At 36.5% G+C, this 21,052-nt stretch overlaps 1 protein-coding gene and 1 pseudogene across 1 annotated transcript in view; one reads left to right on the top strand and one right to left on the bottom strand.

Moving 5' to 3' along the window:
• The window catches only part of NAF1 (nuclear assembly factor 1 ribonucleoprotein), a 46,085-nt gene that overhangs the window by 13,339 nt on the left and 11,694 nt on the right, over positions 1 to 21,052 (bottom strand). The window contains exons 3-4 of the mRNA XM_033133418.1: positions 6,263 to 6,356; positions 4,925 to 5,007 (exon numbers count right to left, since the gene is read on the bottom strand). Of these exons, the coding sequence (XP_032989309.1) occupies positions 4,925 to 5,007; positions 6,263 to 6,356 (177 nt within the window). The remainder of the gene's footprint in view (positions 1 to 4,924; positions 5,008 to 6,262; positions 6,357 to 21,052) is intronic.
• LOC117037440 (proteasome subunit alpha type-1-like) lies at positions 17,644 to 18,464 on the top strand (annotated as a pseudogene).

The raw sequence follows: 21,052 nt of genomic DNA, 5'->3' as shown, positions 1-21,052 counted from the left end.
CATCAGCAGGTGAGATGAAGTAGAGGATCAAATAAGAGATTTAGAAGACAAGGGAGCAGAATTCACCCAACGGGAACAACAACAACAACAAAAGCATAAAAAACAATGAAAATAGTTTAAGAGATCTGTGGGACAACATCAAGCAAAACAGCTCTCACATCATAGGAATACCAGAAGGAGAAGAGAAGGAGCAAGGGATCAAAAACATATTTCAAGAAAGAATGACCCAAAACTTCCCTAACCTGGTGAATGAAAATGATACACAAGTCCAGGAAGTGCAGAGAGTCCCAAACGACATGACCTCAAACAGGCCAAACCAAGACCCGTCATAGTTAAAATGGCAAAGATTAAAGATAAAGAGATAATCCTAAAAGCAGCCAGATAAAGACAGCTAGTTACTTACAAGGGAGCTCTTAGTTGCCTACTCTTAAGATCTGAAGTGTTTATGGGCCACAGCTACAATAAAATCATTATAAAGTTGTAAGTAAATCAATGCCACATACAGCAGGCAACAGAAGCTACATTATGGCATCAGTATGTGGCATACAGAAATACTGAGGTATTTAGATTAGCAGACATTCGGTCCTGTCCAAAACGTCCATGGAGACATTTGGTCCACTGTTAATATAAATCCCACCCTTTTGCAAGATTCCAACCCTGACCCACCTACCTAATCCCATCTACCATCACCAGCTAGTTTACCAAGAGTTACTATTGGCAATACAGCCATGGCACAATTATTGGACCAATAATACTAGATGTATTTTTTATGTGTTAATCCTGTAGACCCAAAGGAGAAATAAATGTAATGGGCTCTTTGAACCTAGGGACATTTTCTAAGTGTGAACATTTTGGACAGGAATAAATATCAAGGACCTTTTAGCACGGACCAGACAAATGTCCTGCTAGGGATATTTATGATCCTACCCAAAATAGTCACAGGAAAACTTGACTGAGTTCACTTAAGCAATTTAGCTAGAGTTATGCAAAAGAATAATTCAACAATATTTTATACAACTATCAGCTTCAAAGTATAGATTTTCAGCTGGCTAATACCTGAGAGCTAAACTGTGAAGAGCATCTTTAGACAAAGCAGGGCACAGGCCAGCACACTTCATCTCACATCTGCATTAAACCTCCACTCCCTACTCAGTCTTTCCACCTAACTCTGGGGATTTTGCCACTTCCACACTACCAGCCTAAAAGATAAAAAGGAAGGAAGGAATAGGCTGCAAGGATGGTGTGAAAAACAGAACTTACGACAGTAATGTCTGAGATGTTTACCGCATGGTAGGCAAGTGACCTTCTTTACACCTTAATTATTAGTATATATTCTGTAGAACTACTCATATAAAAATTTAACACAACTAATATTTTATACTTGCCTATCATCTGAGAAGTGGTTTTCTAAATGCCCTTCTACTTGGCTCTAGCTTATAATCTCTTATTCAAAAGTAGTGTCTTTCTGCTAAAATCTCTCAAAGGATTCCGGTCACATAAAGGGGTGACAAACACACACCACCACCACCACCACACAGTACAGATACAGCATGGGATGGGCCGGGAAAAAACTGACAAGCAGGGAAGTAAGAGTATGCCAGTCCCCCAAATTCTCACTGCGCAGCACAGGCTGGGCTGATGCTCTGTATGTGACATGACAAAAGTTCCAGCCGCTGGGGCCTGCCTGTGTCAGCTGGCTGAACATGCATAGAGCGCGCCTCCAGAGAGCAAGATGCCGTCTCCTCCCCTCTCCACATACACCACGTCACACACTTAGGGGTTAGCCTAAGAGGGGCTAAGTAACTCCCAGTTTCTCTAGGTAACAAGAAACATATTAAGGAATGCCCAAGCCCAGGAACAAGGCTGGAGGGCTGTGCATTTAGAGGGTGGAGATATGCATGCTGCCGCTCTGAGAACAGCCTTCGAAGAAGCCATTAGCCAAAGGCCTTACTGTCCACCCACCGAGCCAGCTTTTCACAAAACTACCAAGACGGGAAATAAACCTCCACAGCTATCCAGAATTGTCTCCTATCAATCACTTTATACTATTTGACTTCCCATTAATAAAAATGAAGAAAGTAAGAGTATTCTATCTCATTAAGTCAAATAGTTACTTCAATCACTGTATTATACAAGTAATTACACAAGTTACTGATGAAAAAAACCAAAACACTGTATCAATATACTATGGAGACTTTCAGAGAATCATCACATACTACCAGCCAAGACTGTAATATAAAGCATTCTTTAAAAAAAAAAAATCCATAAAAATTCCTATCCAACGATATTTGACAGGGAAATATTTTATTGTTTTGGTTTATTAAAAAGTAAAACAAACAACAACAACAAAAAACAAAACCTGCTATGATTAATACTGGAAACTAAATACAAAACAAATAACCAACAAATTCATGTTATATAGGGATAGCAGGTGGCATGGGTTGGTCAATTTTTTTTAATCCCTGATATTAAAAAACTAAACATTAAAAGTGGAATTTCATTCATCATTTACCAAGAGAAACAAATCATTATTACATCATCATTACTATTAAAATATTATTAAAGGGAAAAAGGCAGAAATACAAATCTGAGGTTGCCCTCTTTAAATCAGTGGGAAGGGGAAAGGAGGTGGGAGGAAAATAAATCAGACAGACCAAGTGGATTGAAAACTCAATTTTGTTCCTTTTTAACTTTGTGACTTTTGAGTAAATGAAGATAATTCCACCTCCATACAGAACTTAAAGTGAATTTTTTTTAAAATATACAAAATATTTATTACTGTTATTATTTAAGAGCAGAGAAAAAAGAAAGGATATGCAAAAGTTTGACACTGAAGGTAAACTAATTTAGTGTCTATATAAGATATGCTAAAGATCTAAAATGACATTCAATTTCATTTTCTGGTCACTGGTTTGTTTAATTAATACTCTCAACCCCCAACCTGACCCTGCCATTATTTGGGGGAATTATTTCAAGGTGCTTAGATTTATAATCAAATATTTTTGAAAGACTTGTTACTTCTTCAATTTACAAAAGCTTTCTATGTAAAATTTAGAAACAGATTTAATAAACATTTCCCTCTAGACTTACATCACATAGCTAAAGTTAGAGGTGTAAATATTACATTTATCTGACTCCTTTCAAAGTCAAATGACCTGAAAAGCTGAATATTAACATTTTTAGTCACAATTATAGGACTGAGAATTCAAATGTGTTAGGGGATATAAGAAATGTGAATGTAGAGGATTTTAATTAGAGAAGTATTAGGTATATTTAAATTAAAATTGTCTAAGCTTCTTAGAGAAAAAGGCAACTGTTATGCAAATCATAAGTAAAAGAATCATGGAAATAATCAGTTTCAATTCATAGTCAGAAAAATCAAGAAGTATGTTTCCCTTACCTCTTCTCCCTCCCCTATTCTACTACTTTTCTTGAGGACAGCAAGAAATGTGGGGTTTTTTTTTTTGCACCAGGGCAGAACGTGGGTGTGCTCTAAAGAAGTCCTATGCAATTAGCATGGGGAAGTAGTGACAGCAGTCCCTTTCTCTCCACCTTCTCCGAGGGTAAGTTTATCTCTAACTTCTAGAAGGCACCTGCAGTGTGCATATTTGCAACAAAAGTACTAAGCCTAGGTATTTGAAAGGTAAAAAAGTAGAGCACCATCCTTCAGGCATTAAAAAGTCTTTCTTCCCCTCACAAACTTTCTCAAAAATCGCCAAAAAATATTAGTTCTAGACTCCAATTAATTCTGTCACTGATTGCTTTGCACTCCTAAGTGACTCATTTTTCTTTGGTAAATTAATGCCTGTCAACCTAAGAAAACATATGTAGGTGTCGTGCAAGGTGGAAGGACCCTGATAAAAATCTGATCCCTTTCTAATTTTTGTTAGAATAGAACAGGAGGAAAAGGCAGAGAAAAGGGAAGGTTATGTGAGGACCCAAAAATATAGTTCAAAATACATGCTTTCTTCCTGATTAAATAGAAATTAGTCATATCTCCCAAAACAAAAAAAGAAGCCAACTGTCACTTATCTGGGAAAAACTAAACCACAGAAAGTTGCTTCTCCAAAGCAAAACAGCTGTTATTTGTTATTTGTTTTCAACTCAATATACATTTACTTAGCACACATAATTTATAAAGAACTGTATTTCATACAGTGGGGAATACTGAGGTAGATAAAACTCGGTCCCTACTGCCAGTAAAGAAACACTTGGTTAGTGTTTATCTTCTTAATCTTAGAAGGTTTTATGCTCTCTGCTAATGGCTCAGGATTGTGTATTTAATGGGTAAATTGTGTGTGGGCTTCCCTATTAAGGTTGGATGTGCAGGATTGTGCAGTTAGTTAAGAGGCTAAAAGGGACCCAACCTTATGACGCATACTCAAGTGCATATATTCGTAATTCCCCAGAATGTGCTTATAGTGACACTTTACGGCCATCACTGAAATTGTTTTCCACTTGGAAAAGACTGCTCTCTCAGCTTCCACCTGAGGAAACCCAAGTAAAAAGTTCTGAGAGCCATTACTCAGAGGGACTTACAAACCAGAAAAGGAATAGGAACGACTGCACTGCGGAGAGTCTTCTGCACTTCATTCTGAGGGCCTGGGGGTAGGGAACTGTATCTTACTCAATATGTAGAGCTACTGCCTAGCAAAGTACCTGACAAACATAAGGGAAAAATTCTATACATGACTCAAAGCGGCAAAACGACTCAAGCGGCAGAGTAATCAGTATTAAACCAATATACAGACAGACACTTAGCATTAAACAAACTCGAGAATGCACTAAGGAGAATGTTCAATGTGGGAGCTTTAGATTGCTCATCTACTAAAATTACTAAACTCTTTTTAGGACAGATAGGGAGTCAGAAAAACCAATCAACAAAGAAACACAATAATTTGTAAGATTTGAGTTTTTTACAAACCTTTCCTGCAGCCTGTCGATCGCTTTTAAAAATGACAGTCTCCTCATTAACTGGAGGTAGGTTAGTCATAGATTCAATTATTACTGAAAAATGAAACAAAACAGATTATTTCAAGATTTTATCAGAAGATAATATAGAATTTAAGGGGGAATTTAGGCTTTAATTCCAACATAATTTGAAATGAAATTTAAAGTAAGATAATATACCTCTATTCCCCTTGATAAACAAAGTCTATTTATTACCAAGCAGCACAGGGAAATAGATTGTACATATTTTTATTTAATACAAAAAGCTACAATTCTAAGGAAAAAAAAATAAAGTGTAAAGTCTCATTGAAAATTTGAATTACCCATTAAAAAGTCAACAAATTCAAGATGTGTACATTTTCTCTTCTATCTTTGCTGTGTCCCTTAAGTCCTGTAAACTAAGGGAGCTGGTGGGCAATCTAGGTCTTCTTCCCAGTTCCAAAATCCTATGACTTGGTCAACTCAGACTTTTATTCTCAGGTGTATGTTACTCTGAGAGTTACTGGCGGCTAGTTAACTTCAAGGTCTTTCATATAACTACCTCATATCTTGGTGCTAAAAGAAGCCTATAATCTCTAGTTCTTTTAAAATCTAGCAGCTTCATATTTCATGCCATTAATATCAGTATTAACATCACAGACCTTTCTAATTTACATGTTTATGACATAAAATCAAAGGCAGTAGACAGAATAATACCCCCCCCAAAAAAAGAAAAAGGAGGTATCTACACCCTAATTCCTGAATCTGTGAATATGTTACTTAACATCAATTTTTTTTTTTTTTCAGATAGGATTAAGATTAAGGACCCTGAGATGGAGAGATTATCCTGGATTTATGCATTTAGGCCCAATCTAAGGAGTTCTTAGAAGCACAGAACCTTTCCAGGCTGCCTTCAGGGAGAAGCCACACTATAGGCTTTGTGGTTCAAGGAGGGGTCCATGAACCAAGGAATGCAGGCGGCCTCTAGAAGCTGAAAGGGGCCCACAGATGGATTCTCCCCTAGGGTCTCCATAAAAAAACTCAGCCCTGTGGAACCCGATTTTAGCCTAGTAAGATGCATATCAGACTCTGTCCCAAAGAACTGTAAAATAATAAATTTCTGTTGTTTTAAGCCACTAAATTTGTAGAAATTTAATAGCAATAGAAAACGAATACCACACAAAGAAAAATTCTGGAGAACTATGTTGATAAAAGCAGATTTTAAATTTTTATAAATACAATGTACTTATGGATTTCTTATATAAGTAAAAACTTTAATTATTAATGCATGCTTGGATATAAATAATTTCTATTAATAAAATTATTTACATACCTAATTGTTCAATAATACTTGAAACCATCCCAAAAGGCTTTAATTCAGTATCTTCAGGAAGAATAATAGTGAGTTCTTCAACTGAAGGTAGTTCCTATAATATAAAAAAAGCATTAATCTTCCTCCAGCTTCGAAAACTCTAAAAAGAGACACAGTTTCCATTTAAAGTACTATATATATTTCTGAAGATGTAACATTAAGGACATATGCCATCTCTTTTCTTTTTTTTTTTTTTTTTTTAAGATTTTATTGGGGAAGGGTGCCGTTTAGCTTCAAGCTGTTGTCCTTTCAGTCTTAGTTGTGGAGGGCGCAGCTCAGCTCCAGGTCCAGTTGCTGTTTTCTAGTTGCAGGGGGCGCAGCCCACCATCCCTTGTGGGAGTCGAACCGGCAACTTGTGGTTGAGCGGACACGCGTCAACCAACTGAGCCACCTGGGAGCTCAGCGGCAGCTCAGCTCAAGGTGCCGTGTTCAATCTTAGTTGCAGGGGGTGCTGCCCACCATCCCTTGCGGGACTCAAGGAATTGAACTGGCAGCCTTGTGGTTGAGAGCCCACTGGCCCATGTGGGAATCGAACCGGCAGCCTTCGGTATTAGGAGCATGGAGCTCTACCACCTGAGCCACCGGGCCGGCCCCTATTCCATCTCTTTGATGTTAGGCTTTTTAGTGTCTGACATTTCTCCCACCTCCAACATCTCCCCACTTAAGTGATGCAACAGTCTGCACCCTAATCCAGATAGACTGAGAACACAGAGAAAAGCACCACTCAAGATTTTTCCAATTGCACTTGAAGAGGGAAAAGAAAAAAAAAAAAACATTATTAAGGAATCCAAGGTAAAGAAAAGAGACAATGTACATAATTCCCAAAGATATTACATTCTAAGAAAAATAATTCTACTGGACACTTCAATTTCTCCACAGAAGGAGAGTTCTCTCTTTCTTGGCTGCCTTGATTTAGTTAATCAATTTGACTGTGATTAAGTTATTGAACAGGGATGCAGCAATCTCTTCTGGGGCTGTGTGAAAAAGAGAGAAATGTCTGGCCTCTTCAGGAAAAAATACAGAATTCCTGGAAACAGAATGTAGCCGTCAGCCCAGAAAAGCTGTGAAGATGTTGCCTGGCATCTTCCCTCTCTAGGTTAAAAACTAAATTTTTTAACATCTAAAGATTTGTCTTTTTTGACCCAGCACCTAACGCTCAGTTGCTATAGAAACTAGACATTGAAGTAAAGATGAAGTTGAAGAGAAATCTTAAAATAAAACTGACCTTAGGAAATTAAACAACCAGAGCTTTCTATTCTTGACCTTTACCAAATGGTCACAGTTAACTCTTAGCAGACAGTGTTTCCGTAAGAAGGCTTAAAGTACAAAGATCCTATTAATGGCATGTTAGGAGTTAGGTGGGGAGGACAAAGATAACTTTTGAAGAAACGTTGGAAAAGATGGGAAAACCTAAATAACACAGTGTATTGCAGATACATGTATCATGGGTAACGATTTTCCACTACAGGGACTCAAAAAAGGTTTTTAACAAAATCACCTAACTAGAGTTAAAGTATACCTTGCTTCTTCTGGGAGATGCTATATTCTGATCAAGGATTACTTATGAAGAGACACTCTAAGGGTCTCAACCAACTCAATGTAGAAGACTTACCTCTATATGGTTAGTCTGGGTGGGTTGGGAAGAAACGATTGTGTTTTATACATCAGAATTTTTCTGTACTTGTAGGGAGAGGACAACCACTTGTCACTTTATCATATTCAGTGTGGAAAGTCTTTTCTTGGCAAGACCATGATTTGAAAGTGGTCTATGTGTATACCAAAATAGAGTAAGGAGTTCAGTTGTTAGAACAAACTGGTAAAGAAGATGCAATACGGAATAGCCTTGTTTAAGAAGTTCTTACCTAAAGAAACCCCACACTCTGTTAAATATAGGACTGAAGAACTACAGTGCTGGGGGCTGCAGACAGGAGGGCTTTCATGACATTTTAGAGGGCAATTGTGACATGGGTCTCAAACTGGTTCTGCTTCTGGAAGTGGCACTTTGCCCCACTGTCTAACCAAATTACAGTAAGATCTAGAGCAAATACTTTTACTAGTTTTGGACTAAAACTAGTGGTTAAACAGTCAGGAGTGTGGCAGTAGAAGAAAGGGTAGGGAAGTTTCCAAAAGAGAAACTGTTGCTAGATCTTTTATGAAAATCTCTCAACTGGACAGGAGGGCAGACCACATGCCATTAACACTTAGGACACAAAATCAATTTTATTCTCAAATACTAAATAAATGCTATTTGACCCCAAAATGAAAGAGTCCTCGTTTTCTATTTTCTATTAGGAGGAATAAAATCCTGTGCAATATAATTATGTTTCGGTACAAATCTAAACTCTGATAATGTTTTGATTTCTTTTTTTATTTTAAAGTATAAAAGTAATGCATATTCTGGTTTTTAATAACAGGAAATATTTAAGTAGTACAGAAAGATGCCAGTAAAATAAAATTCCCTTATCCTATTCCTTTCAACCCAATTCCTCTTCATAGACAGTTGCTGTCAGTCATTCAAAAACATTTGCTACGTAAACATAAACTTTCCTAACTTTAAAATGTTTTACTTAAAAAAATATTAACATTAATCTGCCCCTTTTATAATTTTTACCATTACACACAATGACACTACAAACATTCTTTCACGTATATCTTTGAGTAACTCTTGTGAAAAAATTCTTCTGAGTGGAACTGCTAGATCCAGATATGAGCATTTTTAATTTTGACTACACTGCTAAATTTCCTTCCGAAAATGTTATAGCTATTCACACTTCCACAAACAATGTGTAAGAAATTTTCCTACAGCCTCGCCATCATTGAGAAGCAAATCTTTGCCAGTCTGATAGGTCCAAAATAGTATCTTGCTTTAATGTGAATTTCTTCATTAATCAGGAAGACTGATCTTCTTTACGTTTCCTGGCTATTTTGTATTTATGAATTGTTTGTGTATATCATACTTTTTTTTGGAGGCTTTATCTTTTTATAAATTTATAAGAGAACTTTGGGTTCTTAAGAACATTTGCCCTTTATCCAATATGTAGCACATATCCACTCCCTTACCTCTTAGCATGCGTTTTAGCATTTAAGCTCTTTAATGAACTTTGGTATTTTAATTTTTATATAGTCAAATACATCAATCTTTTTTTTTTAGCTTTTGAGACTAGTGTCAGTCACCTTTAGAAAGACCTTCCCTTGATCAAATTAATTTTTAAAATTCACCGTTTTCAACACATCTAGTTTCATTTTCAATATTTGTATATTTGGTCCATTTGCAATTTTATTCTTATATAAAATCAAGGCAGAGATTGGATTTATGTTTATCCAAATTACTAGCCAGTTATCCCTACATGTTGAATAATCCATCTTTCCCCCTACTGATTAGAAAAACACATTTTAATATATACTAAATGTACTTATACATTTGGACTTTTTACTGAAATCTCCATTTGGCTCTACTAATCTATTTCACTGTCAGTACTAAAATATTTTCACATCTAAGCCTTTCTTAACATGTGTTAATACTTGCTAATAAGGGCTCGTTTCCCTATCCAATTCATCAATATTTTTCCCATTGGAATTTTTCTAGCTATTCTCATACTTATTTTACCAGATAAACTTTTAAAACCGACTTGTTATATCAATGTTGTTAGTATTGATTAAAATCACATTTAATTACAGTTGTCTATTTATAGTTCCTACACAATCCTAGGCTTATTCAAAGCCATTTTACACCTTATTTGCTTTTATAAATTACTAGTTATTTAATATTTTTTTACAGCTATTATAGGGTACTGACTAAACATAAGAAAACATGCTGAAATTTGTGTCTATTGATTTTCTTGTGTATTCACTATATTACCATATTTTAAAAATATAAGTCCTCCTCCTTTTTAATATTACTACATATTTTTCACTTTTCAACATTAGTTGGTATTTCCAGAATGTCAATTATCGAGTAATTGTGATACCTGACTCTTACGTATGTTTCAAATATTAAGCCGTATGATGCATTCTGACTGGAATTTCGTTTTAATAAGATTAAGAAAGCATCCATCTATTCCTAGCTCACCAAGTTTTTGTTGTTGTTGTTTAATCAGGAAGGGCTGTTGATCTTTATCAAATGCCTCTTTGTCATCTTTTGAGATCATTATAATTTATTCTACGTGGAGCAGGTCAATCTATAGGGTCTGATGAAGACCTGACCTTCTGTTCTAAGGATGTCTATGAGACATCCAGCATGAGGAAAGCAAGGGAAAATACACAAAGCTGGAATATTTGTCATGAGCAGGAACTCACACTTGTGGTCCAAAACAATCTGGAATGCCCCCTTATTTCCTGTTGCTACCTTATTTTCAACCTATGTATATACAGAGCTAAAAGTTTTGCCTACAAATGTGGAAGATCTCCGATCTTATGTAGAACCAAACTTAGGGAAAAAATAGACACAGACAACGCTATCTGTGGTCACTGGTACAGTCTATTTCCTGTTCAGTGATCCCAGTACCTTGTTAACACAGTAACATATATACAGTTTCCTGAGCATTCTTCAAAAAGGCCAAAAGCGATGTGCATGAAATCTCGATCCCAATGCTCTGCAGAACACAAAAGGTATATAAAGAACTGAATATTGTACAAAAAACATGTAAGAGATAAATGAGATCACTAAGTGAAACCAAGCCTTGCACAATTCCAGGTTGAGAGCCTGTTAGGGAGTTTGCCTTCGAAAGTCCAGTTAAGTCAAGCAATATATTTGCTTTGAAAATGGCAAACATTTTGGGAACTGAACCAGGGGAGAAAAGATATATTTGTTCCTTTTAAACAAGCACACTAGAAAGGAAGCACAAAGGGGGGAAATAACCCAAACTCCATCAACAAGAATTCACACACATGCTGTGCTTTCCATAAAAATTTTTGGCAGGTTTGAAAAGGTAGAACTTTAGAAGGTTCAAAGGGAAAGTCCCTTGGATTGCCATGTCAGACTGGGTAACAAAAGGTCTTGTCTTGATGTCTGGTATGAAATGTCACCTTCTCTTCCCTACCTACTAAGTCTAAAGTTACTATATCACCAACAGGACTAGTCACTATCAAATTATCCTGCTGCTTTTCTTTCTTGTAAACACATTACTGTCTAACATCTTACTCATTTCATTGCTTAGTGTCTATTTCTCTAACTAGATAATAAATCCAACAAAAACTAGAACTTGGTCAGTTTTGCTCACCCAGGACAATGACTAGCACATAAGAGGTACTCAGTATATATTTACTAAATGAATTGACTTTCTCATCAGTCCGAGCTACACAAAAATCTCAAAAGAGATCAGTCTTTTTTCTGTCTCAATGAAAAAATCAGAATTGAAAATACAATTCCTAGAATTCAAACGAGAATCCTCAAGGAATGAAAAGGACCTCAGCTTAACCTTCTCAAAAATAAAGTAAAAAAAGGCAGGTTTCCAAGGAAGTTTCACTGCCCAGGATTGATGCATAGGTACCTCAGGTTTGCAGCAGCAAACATTATTACAATTATTAGATTAACACCTGGCTCCCTGATAACACAGCAGCTGCTCCAGGTAAGACAATGGATATATCTCCTCAGTCTCATAGGTCTCCCATATCTCCTTTAAGGATATAAAAATCAATCTCTGATTTTTCTACAAGTGGGGAAAGGATGTGTATGTGTGACAGAAAAGAGGAAAAACACACAGACACATTCCAATATTAGGAAAACTATGGCCAAAACACACACTTGAAGGATATGACCACTTTGGCAGTGCAAAGAATATAAAGAATCAGAAATAAAATGCATATTGATGAACCAAAAAAATTAAAGGGAGAGGTGATGAGGGAAACCTGGGATAGAAAGATCTTCTTTATCATATACCGTGTTTCCCCGAAAATAAGACCTAGCCCGACCATCAGCTCTAATGCGTCTTTTTGGAGCAAAAATTAATATAAGACCTGGTCTTACTTTACTGTAACATAAGACCAGGTCTTATGTAATATAAGACCAGATATAATATAATTAATATAACATAATATAATATATAATATAACATAATACCGGGTCTTATATTAATTTTTGCTCCAAAAGACACATTAGAGCTGCTTGTCTGGCTAGGTCTTATTTTCGGGGAAACACGGTAATAAGCAAAAACCAAGCGCACTGAAAATAACAAAAGAAGGCTACTTACTTAATTGCAGGTTAGGAAGATTCAAGAGTGAGCCTGGATTACCCTATAACCCTCATGGAAAGATGGGCGAGTGGGTGGAAAACTCATTTTATTCTGCTTATGTAATACTAGACACTAGCTATATGTGCTCATTTAAATGTAATTAATTAAAATTAAACAGAATTTAAAACGCAGTCTTCAATGACACTAGCCACACTGCAAATGGACAGTGGTTTAAGACAACAGTTTAAGCTCCAAAACTTAAGAACATATTAAGACAACATGGCTATAAAAAGATTTCCATCATTGCAGGAAGACCTCTTGGACTACACCACTTTACATTCTCCTACACCCGAAGAGCCCTCCATTACAAAACATACACCAAGTATTAGTAGCACTCATCTATTTTTGACCATTAATACAGGTAAAATTTTAAGATGACATTATAACAGCAGGCATCATATGACTACGGATTCTTAATGTTAACACGGACATTCTACTTGGGAAACAAAGATTTGTGATAAATCTTCATTTTCATAATTGTTATTTCCCTAAATTAAAATGAAACCAAATATCTGTTTTAGATGTACAGTATCTGCAACTAGAGATAAATATCTATGATAGCATTTAAATAAAATTAATATTACGTTCAAAGACTCAAATATCAAGAATAAAAATAATTTTTCTGGACATATTTATTCAATACTTGTATATGTAATAACAGAGTAGCAAGTAAAGGAAGAGAAATATTGCATTCACATCATCAGCAGAAAAGGCTACACAGAAATAAAAATACTCAGACACAGCACAGCATTTAGCAAACGAACTACTGGAATTCACACACTAAAGCAATTGAATCATTGTTTCCCTGGAGCATTACAGTTCCAAGTCAAAGAGGCTTTATTAAGAGGTAATATGGCCCAAGCAAATACAATTTAAGAAAGCTTACTTTACATTATACAGTCATGCTTCACATGACAATATACAAAATAAATGATTATTCAGAAACCAAATAATCAAGAAGTTCAAATGATCAAATTCTAAGGTTACTATGCACATGCCAGGAAGTACTAAAAATATAGGAGACTGGAATCTACCTGCTACTAATTCTGAATCTTCTCCTCCCCACTTATACCACCAGGCAGGTCACTTTTATTTCTGGGTATAAGTTTTCCTATCTATAAATAGTGAGGAAATCAAGCAAAAATGCTGAATAGTTCATATAAATGGCTAACAATACAATTAAAAAATTAACTGTATGTAATCAAAAAGACAGTGCAAAAATAAATTATATACCAGACTCTAACAAAACTACTATGATACTGTGATCATAGATACTCATAACTCATATTAAAGAAATGCAAGATGCTAAGGACACTTCTGAAATATCCATGAAAGAGTAATAATGTCTGTGTTATAAGAATATTATTATATTCTCATTCTCAAACATCTGCATGGCCTACAGTGTTGCTCAGTTAAGCAAAATATTCAAACAAGCAGTAGCACGTAACAAAAATCCACCCTTTTGAAAATTAAACTGTAGACATACCCATCAAAAACTGGGTGTCTAAGAATTCCAGCACAAAAATTAAAGGATCTAATGGTTCAAAAATGGCGTTCTCATTAGATGACATTGATATATTAAAATGGCCTTGACCTTCCTAGCTCTTAAAGGCTTATTATAGGGCAAGGGGGAAAAAAAATCAGCAACCTGATGATCTTCTGAGGCAAAATTATCTAAAGAACCTTGATTTGGGTTTTCACTCATAAATATAGAAAAAGAGCAATAAAGGTTGGTGGGGAAGAAATCAAACATTCCGAATGGCCACTAATCCTTTTTGGTGATAGTTTGGGGAGAATTTTTAAAAGTAAGGAAAGTGGAATGAAAGTATCATCTGACCACTTATGTCATATTACCTAAGAGGACATACACGTGGCAGCCAATTATCTGTGAGATTCATTTTTCAGGTATGGTTGACAAGTAAGGTCCATCCAATTCCTGTAGTACTGAGAGCCATAACTGGAAACCTTTTTTTTTCCCTATAGCTGATAAAACATTGGAAAAAAGAATGGATTAGGGCCATACACTGTGTGTCAACTATAACCACACATAACATTTAGTCTAATTCATCAATTTCTCCAGGAAAAGTACAGTTACAAAGTTCATGGAACTCAGCTATTTCTTTAGCTATCACCAATAAATATCATTTGCCCTCCTTAATTACCTCATTATATATGACACCAAAGTTAGATTCAGACTAGCTGATTAAATATTTTCACCTAAAAAATGAAGTATCTTGATCTTTTTTAATAAAAGCAATGTTCTCATGCTGTTTTTCTCTAAAATTACTATCACAGAAACAAAGTTCATAAGTACACCTTCAAAAGTTGACTACATAAATATAAAAGTAAAATAAAATTATAACCCATCTCAGTACGAAAAACCTTCAATGATGAACCCTACCATATTCTTTTACGTTAACTGAGACCACATTTCATGAAATCTAAGACAGATTTTATATATCACGATGATAAAAGCACTTCCAAATAACTGTAAAATGCCATCAATTATTGGTCCCAACTTTTCAGAAATGTTAAAAGGTGAAAAGTGTCCACTTCAGCATTGACATTAGCTATATGCATGATAAATGAAAAAACAAACAAATATTCCCTGAGCCCCTACTATGTAACCAACACTGGAAATAACTGTCCTGCAACAGACTTGGTCTCTTCATTGGGAAAGTTCCTATTCTCTTTACCTGTAACTTTGCACGTGTCTCCTATCCACCTTTTCAATCTAAGTTCAAGCCATAATGTTTCCTTGACCACTGCAGTGCACGTTACCTCCCCTTCCCCTCAATCCTATGGCTTCTTTTGTCTGGTACCATTCAGCTGACACTCTAACCTTCTCTCGGTGGTGTTACTTCGCTTTCAGCCTAAGTGTGTATACTCACTCTCTAGTGAAATTCCTCTTTAACAGACATTTGTCTTTATCCTCTAAAGCAATCAGAACTCACTTATTAAAATCTACTGGAGAATGGGGGAACCTAATAAAGAGAATGTTTCTGGGTAACGATCACATATATGTATATACATAGGACATATATGGATATATTACTCAATAAAACAGTATTTATTTGAAGGTAACGGAGCTTTCGTGCTTGATATAAGCTTTACTGAAATCAGTTTATACAATGAAGCACAAAATATTAATTTCTTAAAAATATTTTTAGAGAATACCAAACATTAATGAAAAACGATTTTCTTTTAAGTATATAAGCCATTTCTTAAAAATCAGAAATTTTGAGAAGACTGTTATTAAGTGCCATCAGTATTCTAAGATACAATAGTATTAGTAGTAATTACAAAGATATCAAGAGTGATAAAAAGCTAAAGTTGAAAGAGGCCAGTATTTTAGGACAAAACTTATCAACTAAGTTAAGCCTTGAAAACAACATACGCATATTCAGTCAATTCTTAAGTGTAGGCCAACGTATAATTTTATAGATAGTGGGAGATCAAAAGGTATGAAATAATCCACTGTAACTTCTGGCCACTCGAAGTGGCCCAGATATATCCATATCCTCATGTTAGGATATTTTAGGATGTGTGTCTGCATTGCCAGAGTCAAAAAGATAATATAACTAACTACAAAGTACATTTGTTTGAAAATGTCATATAGGCAGTCTCCAAATCATGAAGGTAAATTTACCAAGAATCGCCCACAAGCATTAAATTTGTTTCTTGGTCATGCTATATTGTTTCTATGAATACACACTTTATCCTTATTGTAGCATTATCCTTTTTTTAAAATCCCGAAAAACAATGTAATCGTAATTTCCAAACATTATATAAAACTTTTCACATTTTCAAAAGAGTAAACAATAAGCATTAACTGATAACATTCATTTCTGCTTAAGACTTTGAAATGTCACAATCCCATAAATGTTTTTATGATTCTAAAAATTTTAATTACATCTGATTTATCTGAATGAAAAGTTCAGGGCATAAATTCCTGAAAACATTTTTCTAAAAGAATCTAATTTTCCAATTCAATGACACACCAAATAAACCCTGTGTGGTTTAATGTAGTTCCAAGCCTGTAATATGCACGCTGCTTTATGTTTACTGTGCAGGTTATACATAAACCTTCTCAGTAGTAAAGAAGGGTTTGTTTCCAAGAATAATTCCACTTGGTTTTATATGACATCATATATTACATAATTATGACATTATGAAAAGAGCCTATTAAGACTCTCCTTTTCAATGTCTCTATAGCTGACTAATCCCTCTTTTTTTTTCCTTCCTCAATCAAGTTATAACCAAATCTTGTCAAGGGATTGTTGCAACTCTCTAAGATTTAATTCTAAAAGAACAATCTCAAGGTTACTTCACCATATATTCCCATATACTGACGATGAAAGATGTGCAGGAGTTAGTTGTTAGATCACCAGGATCTAACTTCCCAACAATAGAAAAGATTTAAAAAGCTAGACGCGAGGAGGCGACATTCCTGCTTAACAACAGACTAAATGGAGGTAAAAATTAAGCTCAGCATGCCTAAAGGGCAATAGACAACTGCCTAAACTGTCAGACACTTTATAAAAAGGTGGGACATAAAACTGGGTAAAACTGGGCATGTCTATTTTAGAGCTCTCTAAGCCTCCAGCACAAACTCTAAAATCAGTTTAACTCTTTGGCCCATTTCAATTTATGTATACCTTTTAGCAAAGACAACATGGATAAAACATTTCATACATTTTCTTCAGAAAATATATTTTATTATAACTAAGTAGCTGGTGCCTCCTATACCATGAGACCTGAACAAAACAGCACATACATCCCAGCTAGAGTTATAACAAAAGAGGAAACACTTTCTAGGAAGAGTGGACTGGCATTTTCTAAAAAAACAAAAAACAAATCTAAGCTGAGTAATAGGATTATCTCAAAAGTGAGCAAATACATATAAATCTAATTAGCCAGTTCCTGGGGAAGCTGAAAGTAGAAGACAACAATATTTACACCCAAGGACACAGAAATCCATGTACGTGCTAAAATGAAAAAGATCAATCTACAGGTAAACTGATGCAGTCAGTCAGTAAAGAAAGAATAAAAGGACATGCAGACTTGATCCACAGCTTTGCTGGAGGCTCCAGCCAGGCCCGTGAAGGAACCATGTTTCGCAATCAGTATAACAATGATGCCACTGTTTGGACCCCTCAGGTCAGGATTCATCAAATCGAATATGCAATGGAAGCCGCTGCCAAACAAGGTTTAGCCACAGTTGGTCTCAAATCATAACCCATGCAGTGTTGGTTGCGTTGAAGAGAGCACAGTCAGAACTTGCAGCTCATCAGAAAAATATTCTCCACCTTGACAACCATATTGGTATTTCAACTGCAGGATTTACTGCTGATGCTAGACTGTTACGTAATTTTATGAGCCAGGAGTGTTTGGATTCCACATTTGTATTTGACAGACGTCTTCCTGTGTCTCGTCTTGTAGCTCTAATTGGAAGCAAGACCCAGATACCAACACAAAGATATGGCCAGAAACCATATGGTGTTGGGCTGCTTGTTGCTGGTTATCATGATATGGGCTCTCATATTTTCCAAACCTGTCCATCTGCTAACTATTTTGACTGCAGTGCTATGTCCATTGGAGCCCGTTCTCAATCAGCTCGTACTTGGAGAGACATAATCTGAGTTTATGGAGCGTGACTTGAATGAACTGGTTAAGCATGGTCTGTGTGCCTTATGAGAGACTTCCTGCTAACAGGACGTAACTAAAAGAATGTTTCCATTGGAATTGTTGGTAAAGACTTGGAGTTCACAATATATGATGATGATGTGTCTCCATTCCTGGAAGGTCTTGAAGAAAGGCCATAGAGAAAAGCACGGCCTGCTCAACCTACTGATGAACCAGCAGAAAAGGCTGATGAACCAATGGAGCATTAAGTGATAAACCAGTCTATATGTGTATTATCAAATATGTAAGAATGCGAGAACATGTACTGATGACAATAATCTATATTTTGAACCAAAAGACCTGTAGTGGTGACATAGTATGCTTTAAGAATCAGTCCAGACTGGTCATCAAAATGGCGGCGTGAGGCGAGCCTCTGGAAAGCCCCCCTGGAATTTACAACAAATTGAAAAACTATAACTCCACAAAGGATTCCCTGCACAGCAGAACGGCAAGACGAAGAGTCTCACTACCGAATTCACCTAAAGGTGGACAAATCATGCAAGCGGGGGAGGAGAGAGGGGAGAGGTGTGGAGATGGAGCCACGCGGGCCCAGGACGCAGATCTAGCTCAGTGCTCTGCATCCAGGAACTACTGCAGCTGCGGGAGAGGGAAGAACTCGGACTGTTAGGGCTCCGCTTATGGCCCACAGGGCTGAGGGGACAGCATATAACACGGCTGAACCGAATGCTCACGGCAGAGACCTAGGAGCAAAGACTGAGGGAAGAAGACTGAAAACGGTGGTTTAGCCCTCACTGCCGCAGAGAACGGAAGCCTTAGGCACAGAGACTAGCCGCCCCCTCCCTACCCTCCCAGAGCACACCCTTTAGAAGCAAAACAGTAGCAGCGTCAGATCAAAAGATCAGAATATTTGCAGATCTGAGACCAGTGGTCCGCAGACACGGACTCGCAGCCCTACTTGTTCCAGCAAAGGGGAGAGAGCTGTGGAAGCAGGACCTGCTGTGGTAGTGGTCACCGCCATTGCACTGGGCCACCTCTCACAACCCACCCCGCCCCTGTCCCCACCTATCTGGGCGGATCCCTGCAGGAGTAAACAGAACTGCTGAAATACATGGGCTCTGAATCTGGTGCAGGAAGAGCTTTGGAACTTCAAAAGCTCTCCCCATACCCACGGGGACGTGGTGCCCTATGACCCACGTGAACTGTTAACAGAGGAGAAGCCCGCCTTCCAGGGAATCCCCCCATTATGTGAGAAGCTATAAAAGTGCAGAGAAAACATAACACTACAGTGTGAGAGAGAAAAAAAGGGTGCAGTCGGAGAGAAAATAAAACATTCTACAAACACCTACTGGAAAACAAAAAAAAGACCTCATCCTATCAACCTGTTGCAGAAGCCACTCCTGTAGATGTCTAGGAAGAGAAATAATAATTCAGTAATTGCCATGAATAACCAAGGAAACAAGACAGCTCAGAAAGAAAGTGAAAAGTCTCCAGAAAATGAACTTAAAGATATGGAAATACGTGAGTTAAATGACAGAGAATTCAAGATTGCAGTTCTGAAAAAACTCAACGAGATGCAAGAAAACACAGAAAGGCAGTTTTAATGAACTCAGAAACACAATCAAAGAACAAAATGAACATTTTATCAAAGAGATTGGAATTTTAAAAAAGAACCAAATAGAATTTCTGGAGATTAAGAACTCAATAGAAGAAATTAAGAATGAAATAGCCAGCTTAGGTAGCAGAGTTGACTAGATGGAGGAAAGAATCAGTGACATTGAAGATAGAAACCTGGAAGTGACACGGATGGAAAAAGAGACTTGAAACTTAAAAGAAATGAAAGAACTCTACAAGAACTTTCTGACTCCATCAGAAAGAGCAATATAAGAATAATGGGCATACCAGAAGGAGAGGAAAGAGAGAAGGGAACAGAGAGTATATTCAAACAAACAGTCGACAGGAACTTCCCAAATTTGTTAGAAGAACTGGATCCTCGAATCCAAGAAGCAAATAGAACACCTAATTACCTCAATCCCAATAGGCCTTCTCCAAGGCACATTGTATTGAAGCTGTCAAAAATCAATGACAAAGAATCCTCAAGGCAGCCAGGGAAAAGAAAATGGTAACCTACAAAGGAAAGCCCATTAGATTATGATCAGATTTCTCAGCAGACATTCTACAAGCCAGAGGTAATGGAACCAAATATTCAAACTATTGAAAGAGAGAAAGTTGAGCCAAGAATAATATACCCAGCAAAGATATCCTTTAGATATGACGGAGGAATAAAAACCTTTCCAGATATACAGAAGCTGAGGTAATTTTCTAATACATGACCTGCACTACAACAAATACTAGAGGAGGCTATTTGACCACCATCCACAGGGACAATATGTGGCAACCAAAACATAAAAAGGGGGAGAATAAAGGCCTGAAACGGAATATGGGAATGGAGAAAGACGACATGCTGAAGAAAATGGAATACTCTAAATACCAAACTTTTTTTTACATAAACTTGAGGGTAACCACTCAAAAACAATCCAGAACTGAAATATATACTGTAATAAAAGAAGAAACACAAGGAAACATCATAGAATACCACCACACAGAAATAATAGACAAATAATAGACAAATGAAACAGCAAAGAAACAATGGAGACACAGTCTTACCAGAAAACTAAAGATAGGATGATAGTAAATCCTCACATATCAATAATCACCCTAAATGTAAATGGACTGAACTCACCAATAAAAAGGCACACAGTAGCAGATTGGATAAAAAAAACTAAACCCAACCATATGCTGTCTCCAAGAGACACATCTCAGCTACAAATACAAGCATAGACTCAAAGAGAAAGGGTGGAAATTGGCACTCCAAGCA

This window comes from Rhinolophus ferrumequinum, chromosome 18, assembly GCF_004115265.2.
Source record: "Rhinolophus ferrumequinum isolate MPI-CBG mRhiFer1 chromosome 18, mRhiFer1_v1.p, whole genome shotgun sequence".
NCBI classification, from domain to species: Eukaryota; Metazoa; Chordata; class Mammalia; order Chiroptera; family Rhinolophidae; genus Rhinolophus; species Rhinolophus ferrumequinum.
The sequence above is the reverse complement of the archived record's forward strand: the minus strand, read 5'-3'. Positions and strand labels throughout refer to the sequence as shown.